The 14,401-nt window shown below is 38.4% G+C and overlaps 1 protein-coding gene across 7 annotated transcripts in view; it reads right to left on the reverse strand.

The window, feature by feature from the left end:
• Positions 1-14,401, reverse strand: part of magi1b (membrane associated guanylate kinase, WW and PDZ domain containing 1b) — a 132,695-nt gene that overhangs the window by 12,978 nt on the left and 105,316 nt on the right. For 6 of the 7 annotated variants that reach the window (XM_058791344.1, XM_058791342.1, XM_058791343.1 and 3 more), the window contains 5 exons: positions 9,687-9,718; positions 7,445-7,688; positions 4,344-4,435; positions 2,687-2,879; positions 760-1,062 (listed from right to left, as the gene is read on the reverse strand). In XM_058791344.1, the coding sequence (XP_058647327.1) occupies positions 760-1,062; positions 2,687-2,879; positions 4,344-4,435; positions 7,445-7,688; positions 9,687-9,718 (864 nt within the window). The remainder of the gene's footprint in view (positions 1-759; positions 1,063-2,686; positions 2,880-4,343; positions 4,436-7,444; positions 7,689-9,686; positions 9,719-14,401) is intronic. The other variant, XM_058791341.1, reaches the window with a different exon arrangement.

Raw genomic sequence — 14,401 nt, forward strand, 5'->3', positions numbered from 1 at the left:
TTTTTCCCACTTATGCATTTGACAGACAATTTTATCCTAAGTGATTTATAGTGCTTTCAAATCGTACATTTCATAATTTTACATGTTTTCTGGGATCAAACTCAAAACGTAGGCATTGCTAGTGTCATGTTCCACCAACTGAGCTACAAAACCTTTTTTTTTTTTTTTTGTTACTAAATTGATAGGCAGTGCCAGACAAAATCTGCAGACTCACAACTTTATGTGCTGATTTTGGAAAAAAAAAAAAAAAAACCTGCAGAATGGACCCTTTTTACAGATGGTGATTACACGTTTCCACAGTTATTAACATCGTAAATCTAGCAAAGTTTTTTATATTTAAATTTTTAAAAAATGTAATATTCATTTACAACACTATACTTTGTGTTTTATTGGCTTGGTATTAAATTACAGAAAACTGGTTAATGTTGCTGCATGAGTGTTTCTCATACAAAGGCTCAGAGAGCGACAGAAAATTTATTTATTTTGATCAGTGTAATCACTCTCAATATTTTTTCATCCTTTTAAAATGTCATAGAAACTTTGTCATGGATTTTTCTTTCGCTGTTGGGGCAAATGGGAAAAATATATATCTGTAGTAGTTTCCATTTACCACTAAATAAATTTATCCAAATATGACGACTTCTGCTTCGGAGAACCTCGGAAATCTGAAAAGGGTCCATTCTGTTTATTTAATAGAAATGTAGACTAAAGAATAAAATACATTTGTAACAATTAAATGTAATGCATTGAATATCTTACCGAAAGTGGTGCCCGCTTCAGGCCTAGACACTGACGACACAATGACAAATCCAAATCCCTCATTCTCCCCGCGCTGGATCTCCACATCGTAGGGCTGGATGGCATTGGGGACCACCGTGTTGTTGCTGCCGCCCCCGCCTCCGCTACCGATGCCGCTAGTAGAGCCCGAGCCAGAGCTGACTGTGTTGAGGGAGTTCTGGCTGCCCTGCGGCGTACGCTTCTCCTCGGTCAGAGACGGGGCCTGTGTGCTGCTGTGGTGAGAGGAGGCCGGGGAAGGAGGCATCTCACCATCCACCTTTGCCACTGAAGAGGAAGAGGGTTGGGGGAGGGTTAGGAAGGTCACTCTGAGAGATTTATGCTCTGCAAGTCAAGGAGAAACCAGCTCCTCGTCAACAAGCTCGACAGGCAAAGGCTTGGACTCAATCACGTTTATGATCTACACACCAATGCTTCTGAATTGCTTGAACAGGACATTTAATTACATTAACCAGCTGATCTCAGATCATTAAAAATTAAGTAATCGCCAATTTCCTGGAAGTATGAAATATCTTGCTCTGCTCTCTTACAATGGTTAGACTGGGACTTGTATTCAGGTAGGTGATCTTGGAGGAATGAAAAAGGGTAACTTATACTTGGAGACCTGACATATGGGCCTCAGAGGCCCGCACAGATTAATTAGCCAGAGTCAGCAGGCGTACCCTCATTATCATGTGCCATGAACTCTCATTTAAATAAAGTCTGTCTGATAGGAATGGATAATCAGACCGCAAAATCCTGCATAATTTACAATTTCACTAGTCATGCTGGTCATTACATTCAGATTGTGGAGTGAAATAAGTGCACATTTAAGCTGCAATTGACACTTCCTCTGGAATTAACTCTACCTAATGATATGTGTGACATATGACACTGACAGAAAAGTACTGATGATCTTTTCTAGTCATAACAATTCCAGGATCCAAAATTAACATGCACAAAAGACAGCATTGTACTTGGTGCTCATTTTGTAAAAAAAAAAATTAAAAAAAAAAAAAAAAAAATTTGAATAAAATAAATATATAAATAATAAAAAAAATTAAAATAGACAAAAAAGATAAAAGTCTGGGATTTTAAAAATGATTTTTTTAAATAAATTAATATTTAACAAAAATGCATTGAATTTCAAATAAATGTTGTTCTTTTGAACTTTCTATCCATTAAAGAATCCTGAAAACAATACATCATGGTTTCTACAAAAAAGATTATAATAAGAAATGGTTCTTGAGAATGATTTCTGAAGGATCATGTGAAGAGCAATGGAAACTGAAAATTCAGCTTTGCTATCAAAGTAATACTTTACATTTAAATATATATTAAAATAGAAAACAGTTATTTCAAATTGTAATAATATTACTGTTTTTACTGTATTTCTGATCAAATAAATGAAGCATTGGTGACTTCTTTTAAAAACATTGACCCAAACTTTTAAACAGTAGTGTATAAAACAAAATAAATAAATGAACAAATAGTCAGTTAGTGAATAACTTTATAAGGAATGCATGGTTAGGTTAAATGCCTGAGAATGCTATTTGAACTATGCTCATATAAGTGACGTACAGTTCAAATGCATGATCCAAATCAATCCTGTTTTTGTTTTTTTCTCCAGAACGTCGTGTGATGACACATACATTGAGCCATTAAAATAGAAATAGAAAAAAATGTGGCTTGACGTTTTTGTGATTGACTTTGGATTATCTCATCATTATCTCTGCAGGTGACACATTGACCTGTCTGTAACAATGCAAGAAAAATAGCTCAAATAATTCTGTTTTCATAGGAACAAAATACATTTTTCAATAAAAATGTAAAACACAGTTTCATGACTAGTAATAAATATTTATAACCTGTAATTTTTCTCAACAAAAATCATATTTTGGAGCCTGCTTACATCCATATCCAGTCTTGCGCCTCACGGTCAGGTTGACATGACCCTGTTTTGCGGCTTGTTGCATGAGTTGAACGACTAGCTGATGAGATTTTCCCACAACAGCCGTTCCATCCACACAAATAAGCTCATCTCCTGATCGCAGACGCCCATCTTCATCGGCAGCTCCATATTTCACAATGTGGCCAATATAAATCTATACAGCCAGGAGAGACAGACACAGAAAGACAGTTAACAAGAAAAAAATCCTCACAACTCACAAATCTGTCTTGGCCAAAATGAAAATCACTCCTCGAGGTTCATCACTTTTCAAACTCAGGGTGTCAGTGTCATGTCGAGGGGATTAGCTTTACTGAAACACTGACATTTCTGCTTATTTTATGACTAATTGTTGTGAAATGTTCTCCAAACAGTTAAACCACTATGAAATTTTTACACCCCTTTACCAGTCGAAAAGAGCAGTATTGCAGGCATCTCTGTATTTCATTCTTCAAGGACTAGAGTCTGAAAAACCGTCTCATCAGTTCAAAGATGTAACATGGCCTCATTAAAAGGAAGAACTGGTGGTCTGAGATATATTTTCTGACTGATCGAGGCTGTACTGAACAGATCAAAGCTTTTGTCAACCTACACACACAGGGCAGAGATGCTTTCACTGGGCACAAGTTTTGCCAAAAGCTGAGTGTTTGTAATGCACTGGGCAAATTTCACACAGAAATGGGTATCATGCACAAGCTGTGAAGACTGAATCAGAACTCAGCCAAGCTTGGACTATTACATTTGGAAAATCTTCAAAGGGTCTATATTTGTTGGGCGCCTTTGGAACTGTCAAACAGCACAAGTGTATTTCTGTCTGGCATTATAACTAATTAATAGAAATGAATTAATAATTAACGTTGTTGCATTTTTTAAATCAAATATTTACTTGACAAGCATAGCAATGTGTTAACCGGTGTTGGTATACTTAACTAAAACTACTAAAGATTGCTTTCTTTAATCGGAAAAAGCAGACATATGAAAAAACATAAATATTAGATGAAAAACTTAAGCTAGAAAACTTGTCAAATAAAATAAGTTTAAGAACTAAAATGACTAAAACTGAAAAAGAAAAAAGCTAAAATAGAAATTGTAGAAATATTAGAAAATTAAAAAATGGAAAAGAAAATAATGTTTTATTTTTTATAAAAAGTAAAAGCTTTTTTAAAATACTAAATTCTGTATTTATTAAAACATCAATAATCCTAAAATAACGCTGCTGTTCACATTAAACAGACAAATCATTTTTTTGTTTAAGATGTTGGGATAGATTGTATACGAATGTATAAAATAAAAGTATATAAAAGTCCTTTAACTGGTCGCAATTTCTTAACCTTTTTTACAACTTCAAAACTATCTGCCTTCTTTTCATTTTAAATGGTCCTGTGGGGAGACAAATGTATTATTTCAAATATAAATATTCCATGTAGACCACATGACAGCTGCATGCATAATAATTATAAAATAGTTAGCTAAATTTAATTAAAGTAGTTCAAATAGTTTTATGTCTAAATTACAACTACCCCTAACCACAAGACTGATTAAACAAATAAATAACTATACCAAATATCAAAACTGACTAGTACAATACTTGCAGAACTGCACAAATGAGGCCTGCACTCACCGGCTCGCCAGGTTCATTGCCTCCAAGGATCCTGAATCCAAAGCCGGTATCTTTTCTCCACAGGAAAATATCCTGCTCCTGGTAATCAGGTACTGAAAAGGAGGAAAAATAGCTTGAGACCATGATCAATTGACCTGCAGAATGACGCACAAGCTTTGATTTATAAACTAAACCTCCCACTTTCAAGAATGACTGCTGGTTCAAGGCGGTAGAAAAGCGAACAATGTCGCTTTAATGATTGCATCTCACATCTGGATTTTTTTCTAACTGGTTCACACCAATGAAGGTGTAATATAATGACTATTCTGCTCAAATGAATTCGTATAGCACAATCTGATTAACAGGTATTCCCATCTGGGAAAATGATAAGCACTGACACACGTGCTTAAATCTAGATTACAGATCAAGTGAAGCGAAAGACAGAATCCAGAGGTCTTTTGAAGCAGCTGTGCCCTTGAGCTTTACACCTGAGCACCGTCTCCACCACAGCACTTCCACGTCAAATCAGTCAGGACGAGCAACAGCAGAGCTTCCCCCTCTTTTAGACTTGAAGCCCTGCAGACATCAGCAATCTGTCAGGTTTTACATTATTGACCCTGTAGCTCTCCAATGCATCACATGATGTTATGTCAGGAGACATTTATGCCTGTTAAGTAAGAGAGAGCTGGAAACCGTGGCTCTGGGCGGAAATTTCTGACGCAGATTTCCCGGAGATCTTTTTTAAACAAGCTTACTTTTAAGAATAGGCTTTGGTTTGCGTAGGCTAACAACAAATGCTCTGCGTTCATGAATCTACTGCAAAGCTATTGTAATGCAGCTGGACGTGTGGAGCAGGTGGCAGATACAAGGACCTCCGTCTCCAGTTTAACCAGATGCACAAAAATTTACTGTAACGGAGACAGGAAGTAGAATGGCTCCAGAACCATACAAAATGTCTGCTGCATGGGCAATTTTCCCATACTGTTCGATCTCCATTAAGTAGCAAGGACGGCTGTGGCAGACTCTGCAAATTGTGCATTATGGCAAAGACAGAACTTCAACTTAGATTCATTTGTGTTAAAGCCTCCCAATGCAGCTGCTCACTGCTCACACTTATTGGACTGAATGTTCTCAAGCTGGTCCAAAAATGCCAATCAAATGGCAACGATTTACCTTTCAATCCGTTCAAGGACTGCAACAGTGTAGTCTGATTATGGAATTGACTACCATGAGCTGGTTTCAGACACATACACCAGAACTAGTGGAAATCTCAAACAAATGACTCTACTGATTTGGTTCTTGTTTAGTGAATCAAAAACATATGGCACAATCAGAGTAGTCCAATTCCCAAATGAATGACTCCAAAGAGTTTATACTTTAGTACAACCAGTGATATCTGGCTTTCAAACAAATTAATCTGAAGATTTAGTTCTTTTTAGTGAATCAAAAACATACAGTCTAACAATGAATTACGAATTACTTATTCATTTTTTAGTGAATCAAAAATCTAATACAATCAGTGTAGTCTAATCGAGGAACAAATGACTTTAAAAGAGACTGTTCTTTTTAGTGAATTATTAAAACGTTTCTAAACGCATGTTTTCATTATTGTTTTTCATTACTGAAATTATATTATCTTTTGACTTTTTTTTTTTTTTTTTGGATTAAATTATCTTTGGAACTTAATTTTTTTTCCCAAAAAGGAAAAGTACTTCAAAGAACTATTAATGGAACCATTTAAAGGAGCGGAATATTTAAGAGGTGGAACTGTTAAATTCTTTGCGATCCCAAGTCCCAACATCATCTTTCTTAAAGGACTTGCTAATGAGAGACACTAACAAAAGCAGAAACAATGAAGACACTCCAAGTTAGCAAAATTTTCCAACCTAAACATTGGAGCGCTCCATTCCACAGCTTCTTAACATCCGATGAAGGATATTCCTGTTAATTAGCCCCTCAGCTCTGGCACACATGAAAGTAGTATTGGATTCACTGTCTTCCACCACTACCAATTATATGCACATTTGTCAAAAGATGTGTTCTAGAGCGCGCTGGAGCGTGTGAATGCACTGATGGCAGGGAGGAGTGTAATTGGTCAGAAGTGCCTCGCCGTTCACGTTGGATTCTCACTGGCGGTGAGCAAGTAGTCGAAAGCAAAGTGAAGGAAAGGAGTGGGAAAGGCTAATGAATAGCTTTAGAAGTACAGATGACGGCCTCATCTGAATACAGCTCTCTGATCACAACAGACATAGCAGATCCTAACTGACGGCTAATGGTTTACATTAGCTTTGGACAGCTATTTGAATACTGAAAGACTACAGCCATACTCAAAAGGACGATTGATGTTAATGGACTACTTGGTGGTGACACCAAATTTGAAATAAACAAATTACTTAACGTCTGCTACTTAATATAGAGGATTGAGTAAACGTGAGTGGTTGAAAATGTTAATCTTGTTTATGTATAGATTCACTATTAAAACAAGACCCCCAGTTGAATAGGCTAAAAAATTTAACTCACCATAACTCACCCAAGCTGATTGATTACATTTAAGAATTGAATTTTTTCCCTTTGTATTACAAGTTTTTTGCTTAAATATGCAAACGATGCATTATCTGGATAAAGCCAGGTTCAAAATTCTTGTTTCATTTGGTTGACGTATTAGAGCCAAATGGTACTGAGATACTGTAAAGTTTGGTGTGTAAGTGCTACTGAAGTGCAGAAATCTGAAAGCATGCATTGAAATTGAACTCTACAGATGCAAATAGATAAAGAACAGATAAAATGCAATAAAATAAACACTTAAAAGTGTATTAAGCATTTTCTTCTTTCCACTAGCCTGAAAAAAACATGTTATGAAAAGCCAACTGGTCCAAAATCTCAAAGTTGCCTGTAGAGCCTTACTTTAAAATTAGTGATTGGCAATAATCTTTTTACACCAATGTTAGATCATTTTTCTCTCCAACAAAAACATTTTTAAGACCCCCAAATGTTAATACTCAGCTAAATGGCAAAGCAGAATAATCATACAAGGAATCTAGCCCATTACCAACCAAATATAAAAGGAGAGACCCAGTGATCCGCTGCCAATGCACCCGCCACCAGAATCCCATATTACTTACGCCTACTTTCATACATGCTCCTGGACTGGGCCCAGATTTTAAAGGGATCTGGTTTCTTCTGAAGAGTTCCGTCTACTGGAGGGTCCTGGGGCAGGCTTGGCAGGGGCTGGGAGGGGGGCGGTGGGGCGGCCGACTCGTTGAGCAGGGCCTGGGAGGCGTGGAGGGGGGAGTCAGTGTGGATGCTGCGCTGACTGGACACGCTGTGCTGAGAGCTGCCCTGACTGTCCTTGCGCTCCAACTGTTGCTGTGGTGGTGAAAAAAAGAGAGGAATCATGAATAGAAAAGAAAAAAAAACACCACAACCTCCAAAGAGCCTTTAAGATGGACTGCAGGAATTGAATAAATGTGAAGCAGGTAAGGGAAAAAAAGAAACATGAAAGAATGAGTTGAAGGACAGAATGACGCACAACTCTCCTTACCTCTCCGTCAGGATCCATTCAAGACAAGAATTATATCGGCACATTCAGCTGCTATTTTAATATTCTGACTTGACTATCATTCAGCCTCAACCTCTCAACCAATACCCTCTAAGCAATTCAACTCATTCTTTCAGCTTCAGTTATCACATTTCGTAAGCTTGTTTCATAAAATATGTATGGTTAATCCTAATATAACAAATACAATATGTGACCCTGGACGACAAAACCAGTCTTAAGTGTCAATTTTTCAGATTTATACATCATCTGAAAGCTGAATAAATAAGCTTTCCACTGATGTATGGTTTGTTAGGATCGGACAATATTTGGCCGAGATACAACTATTTGAATATCTGGAATCTTAATCAAAATATTAAGAAAAACGCCTTTAAAGTTGTCCATATGAAGTTCTTAGTGCATATTACTAATACAATTTTTTTGATACATTTACGGTAAGAAATGTACATAATATCTTCATGGAACATGTTCTTTACTTAATATCCTCATGATTTTTGGCATAAAAGAAAAATAGATAATTTTGACCCATACAATGTATTTTTGGCTATTGCTACAAATATACCCCAGCGACTTAAGACTGTTTTTGTGGTCCAGGGTCACATATATTAATACTAGTACTGACATCATAATATAATATACATATACTGTATATAAAAAAGTCTGAAAATCTGAAATTCAAACCTACATTTTAAACAAAGCAACATTAAAATGATTAAGAAATATGTCAGACTATTTCTACGTCACTAATCAAATAAGCAAATTAGAGTGACTGATCATGTGATTCCTTTGTATAGAGGGTCAGATGTTCCAAGATGCTCATTCTCAATTCAAGCTGGAAAAAATAAGGTTTTGCTCAAACTTGCAGCTTGAATGCTGCTGTCATTAAAAATTTAATTTGTACAATTTACAATAAAATAAAACCCACACATTTTCACTCCTGGTTTTATATAAATTCATGTGTTAATATTTATTACAAGTAATACATCATAATTTAATTATAAAATGCCACTAGTTGGGTCTGGTTATGACATTTATAAGGTTGCCTCTTCTACAAAGTCATCTGAAGTTCTTTTTAAACCCACGCACACACCTCTGCATCCTTTTGCATCCCAGCACAACCTACGAATCTGTGCATTACAGCAGACCTCCAGAAAGGAAATAAAGAAGAAATCCAGCAATAAAAATGAAACCACAATTCAATAAGTAGCTAGTAAATCCATCCAACTAAAACAGAGGCCATTTGAGATTTAAGAGATGATCGTTTGGCATTGAGGAGTCATACAAGCATAGACTCCATTTCAACAAAGCAGAAAAACCCAAGGCTGCCATTTTACCAGAAGAACGCTGATTATTGTTTCTACCATCCACAGACTCACTGAGAGCTCAAATCCAACATCTATCATCAACAGGCTGGTGGAACACAAAAGATTAAAAATAAAAACACTTTAAGGCTATTCTGTCCCTGAAGCTCAATGGATGGAATCCTGCTGGTTTTGTTGTCTTTGGTAAATCATTAGAGGACTATTACAGGACGCCCATGTGACCAATGAAACCAGCCCTCCTCCCAGGGGGGAACACCTCCCTCCCAACCCTGACCACATGGTTTCAGAGTTCACGTCCAGAGTGTTTGTACTGAAGTGCACATCAGACTCTCTCTGCCAGAACAGCGGCATTGTAAAGCCTCTTTGGAACACTAGACCAATGACACAGATAATGAGCAAAAGGATTCGCAAACAATGTGAAGAAGAGAAACAACAAAAAAGCCAGACAAAGTGAGGGGAGAATGAGAATAAAACACCTGTACTCACCAGTTTGGGGCTCTTCTTTGCAGGTGCCACCCCTACAGAGAGCAAAAGAGACAGAAATATTAATTGTGTGCACACAAAGATTTCACCTTCCCCACAGGCACAAATCTGAAAGCAATCCCAAGACAGATGGATGACTCCAATCAGGGCGCGTGGTGCGTCGGCAGCCCCCTCTCTCTTTCCGTTTCTTCTCTCGTTCCTTTACTCCGAGGGCAGCGCGGACCATCCGCATCAGAAGACCGACCCCCATTACCCTGATTAAATGCTAAGCAGACCCTATAGACTTAAAGGGACAGTTCGACCAAACCCAAACGCTGTCTCGTTTACGTAAAACACAAAAGGAGATATTCAACAGAATGTCCTAGCTACCCGTTTCCATATAATAAAAATCGAATGAGCAACTGTGGTTGGTCACCATTCGCTTCCACCATAAGAAAAAAAGCAGCTGGGACGTTGTACGAAATATTTCCTTTTACATTCTACACAAGGTTTGCTGAGTACATGAAGCCAGAGATCTAATTTCAGGGAGAACGATCCCTTTAAACCTACCAGACAATGCGCGAGAGATGAAGACAGAAAAAGAGGAGAGCGACAGATAGAGAGAACGAACGAACGAGACACAGGAAGAGAAACAGAGAGGAGCTTATGCCCAGACAGGTGCTAAGCTATTACCCATGGAGAAGGAGTCCAAGATACTGAACATTAAATTATAGGCAACGGTCAGTTCCCCTCTTACTGAAACCATCTTCCAGCGTCCCTGCCCCTCGCGATGTTGTTGCCGAAGGATCCTGCATCTAGAGCCAGTCCTTGATTCTCCTGTCTTTTGAGCTTCTCTTTTTCTCTCCCTCTCCCTCTCTCTCTCCTTCTTCTTTTTTGCCCTCCCCCTCCTTGTTTCGATGTGCATCACCCTCACTCCGTCCTCATGTGTTTGCTCCTTCTCACTGTTTCTCTCTCCCCGACGCGAGCGTTCTCGCGCTCGCTTTACCATCATACTCCCTCCTCCAAACACCGTTTCCCTCCCACTTCTACATGCGTCGATGTGCCATCGCCCCCTCCCACGCCTCCATCAGAAAGGTTGCATCTGACAGGCCACGCATAAATTATGCATTCATGCATAAATAGATGCACGTCATTTACAGCATAAAAAACAGGAAATTGATTTAAAAAAAAGGATGTCTCGCATGGTTTCCACTATGGCAAGATTCATTAGCGTGATCATGCCAAACACAAGTCTGCCTGTGATTTCACAGCTGGGTGTATGCGTTTCACTGCATGGTGCTGTAAGATTCTAAGTGCGTGCATGTGTGTGTATGAGATCGGTCCTCTCATTCCAGTCTGGCCTGGAAAAAAGGCTGCTTATTGTGAGGCCGTTCCCTTGAGAGCAAGTCGTCTGTGTGTGAACGCGCCCACGGTAACACACATGCGCACTGCATCCAGCCTGTCCTGCACACATCGCTCTCTCTTGCAAAGTGCTTCTGCTTTTTATTCTGATTCATATCCAGGTATTCAATCTTCCATTGTCCTTTCTGTCGCAAATTGACCTGCCCCATCAAGCCCTGCCTCCAACCTGACTCATTATCCCCAAAACAAACACGCTCGTCCTCTGCAGTCTGCCGCCTCCCTCCTCTCCAACACCTCCCTTTCCTCTTTATGCCGTCTCCACTACAGTCCATTAATTGTTAAAAGTTTCTGCAGCATCTCTACACACCCTTTTTACAAACACACTCTCCTCATTTTTCTCTTTTTTATGTATTCACTTTAAATCTCGCACCACAACGTTTTGTTTGGTAGTGCAGTTTTGACCTCTGGTCTTTTGGAGTTAATTTTTTACAAAGTTATATCTAATAGAACTAATTTATTTTATAATATTGAAGTAATAGATGTGGATTACTGTGATGTTTTTATCAGCTGTTTGGGCTCTCATTCTGACGGCACCCATTCACTGCAGAGGATCCATTAGTGAACAAGTGATGTAATGACACACTTCTCCAAATCTACATCTTGGATGTAGGGCCTGAGGGTGTGTACAGTTTCAGCAAATTTGTATGTTTGGGTGAACTATTGCTTTAACTGCCTTTGAGAAATTTATGAAACTGTAATTTTAAAAATAACACTGATTATATATAGGCTAGGAATAATTCATACTTTTTTGAACTGTCATTAAAGACATTCACTACAGCCTCTCAATTCAATCGATTTCAATTTGTAATACTGATTCAACTAAACGTTTCGAAGTGTAATATCAGTAATATTTTCTCTACTCAGAAATACAATTTCACAGTTGCGCAGCAACAAGAAAGCATTACAAAAAAGCTATGAGTTTAAGAGTGGATCTGTGCGGGTCTGATTTTATAACCCAGTGAGTGTCTGGAGGTTGTTGCTTATAGAGGAGAGATTCTGCCTAATACCTGGTAATCAATCAATCCATTTCACTTTACTGGGCACATAATGGCTTTATCTGAATCCCATAAAGCAGTGCTGCTTGCTGAATGAAAAGCAAACAAAGTGACCAATGCATTAAAAGTGGATGACTCTTATTGTGATTGCTTCTTAACTCTTGGACCTGTTTCAAATTCTATAGTCATGCAATTTGAGGTAGTTTCAAGACCTATGCCATTTCCGCTGCTCCTTCCTTAGTGCAGAATTGATTCCGTCGGAGCTCAACCAGTTCGTTATTTATTCAGAGGCTTGGGCAGAACAGCTGAGAAATGGCGACTGACACTGGTTATATTTCAGTTCTGCACAATTTTCAGATATTTAGAAAATTAAGTTAAATGATTCAGCTCATGCCTGAACTCAAATTATCAATATTCTTGGTGTGAGAAACCAAGAGCTCCCTCCATAACCGTGTTGAACATGCCATCGGAGGTCAGCAGGAACACTGGTGACAGGTCAGCGTGAACCACGTCAGGCACAGAGGAGACTAATAAGAAGGTTTAGCAGGAGAAGATTATGATGCACTGCATGTGCACATGCATGTGCATAAGGGCATGAAGGCATGAAGAGAGTGAAGGGTTTGTACTGGACCCCCCTTCCTCGGTCAGGCTGATGGGAACAGATTCTGACGGTCAAGACCATCTGTCAGTGATGCAGTCTGACACGCAGAGGAATGAAAGACAGTCTCCCAGGAGCCGCCGCAACAGCATGTGAGCCTCTGGTGTGATAGCAGACACAAAACCATTTTCATGCAAGACTATTGTGTAGTTCCAAAAACTTGTCAGATCCCTATGCAGGCAGCATTCTAGGGCATCACAAACACTCCCTAAGTGAAGCCTGTTACAACAGGTAGGCAACTGTCTTCTGAGATAGCTAATTTTAGTCAAAGGGCAAGTTCACATTTCTGAAAAAGGAAATGCATTTCTACGACCTCTATGAACAAACTTGGTGGACAAAGCAGGAGATATATTGATTATAAATATACTTCATTTAATAATTAAGAGTTAAAAAAAAGATAAATTGTGCATTTAATTAAAATGTATTATTTAGCCCAATAATGTATTTTGATAAGTTTTGATAATAAATCCAAGATGGTTCAACTGTTCAGTGTAAAGGCCTGTTCACATCAAGAATGATATCTATAACATTAACTATAACGATTACTATATTACATCCACACCACTAGTGATAATGTTCTACTTATAAATGTGCATTGCAGTAATGTCACCATACTTCTTTAAATTCTCCAGCTCTTTGAAGTTGTTTGGATTCTGATTGGCTGTCAATGTTTTTATCATTCATCAGTTGGGGGAAAAAATTGTTCTGAAAGCTATTCCAATGAAATCGTTCCTCCATGTCATAACAATTCTTATAGAAATGGAATGATTATTAAAATTGAATAGGTAGTTATCATTCCTCAGTGTGAATGGCCCTTAATTAAAATTAATTATTTTACCCAATAATGAACTTTGACAAGTTTTGTGATAAATCCAAAATGGCATATGAATGTAGCGAAATGCAAATTCTAAATACACTTCATTCAATACTGTAAAGTTTCAGTAAAAATATTTCAATGTAAGATAGTGGACAAAGAGAGATTCTGATTATAAATATAACTCACTCAGTACTAAACAATCATTTGAATGCAATTGTGTCCCATGCGAACTGCTATTTGTGTAATTGCTAGCAAAGTCTGGCAATGCAGAGCATTTCAAATAGTTCTCCTGACCAGTTCTCTCCAAAATGGCCTTAGAATTCAACTCCCTGCTCACTAGGTATAACACAGCATATTGTGTGTACATTAGAATAGTCTTAAACTGACAGTGCCGGCAATTGGAGGTGGCAGGGCATGAGGTGATGTTAAAATGGCCCTGTGCATTCTCACACACTCACACACACACAGATTCAGCTCTGATGGCTATTGTACTACTTCCCCTCCATTGCTTGTGTGGATTCAGTAGGTCCACACAAACATGTCAATCAAAATCATTCAAGGGTAACACGTAATGAAAGAATAAGATGCAGAGTGGACTTGAAAACACCTGTCTGCCTCTGTCTGTCCTCACTGCCTGCTGGCATTTGTTCCAGAATGTGATGTGCCTGCATGTTGTGTGAGAGACAGACCCCTCCGCTTTATCATTTTAACAGGAAACCCCACCGCAAAGTGCAGCAGAGCATCGTCATGGAAACAAGGTGTGAAATCATGTGATTGGTGGGTTCTATGCTTCACCCCTTCAGCAAGCCAAAGGGTGAGCAGTCAGGGAGAAGACGCTCCTCGCAAC

The sequence above is a fragment of the Onychostoma macrolepis genome, chromosome 11 (genome assembly GCF_012432095.1).
Source record: "Onychostoma macrolepis isolate SWU-2019 chromosome 11, ASM1243209v1, whole genome shotgun sequence".
NCBI classification, from domain to species: Eukaryota; Metazoa; Chordata; class Actinopteri; order Cypriniformes; family Cyprinidae; genus Onychostoma; species Onychostoma macrolepis.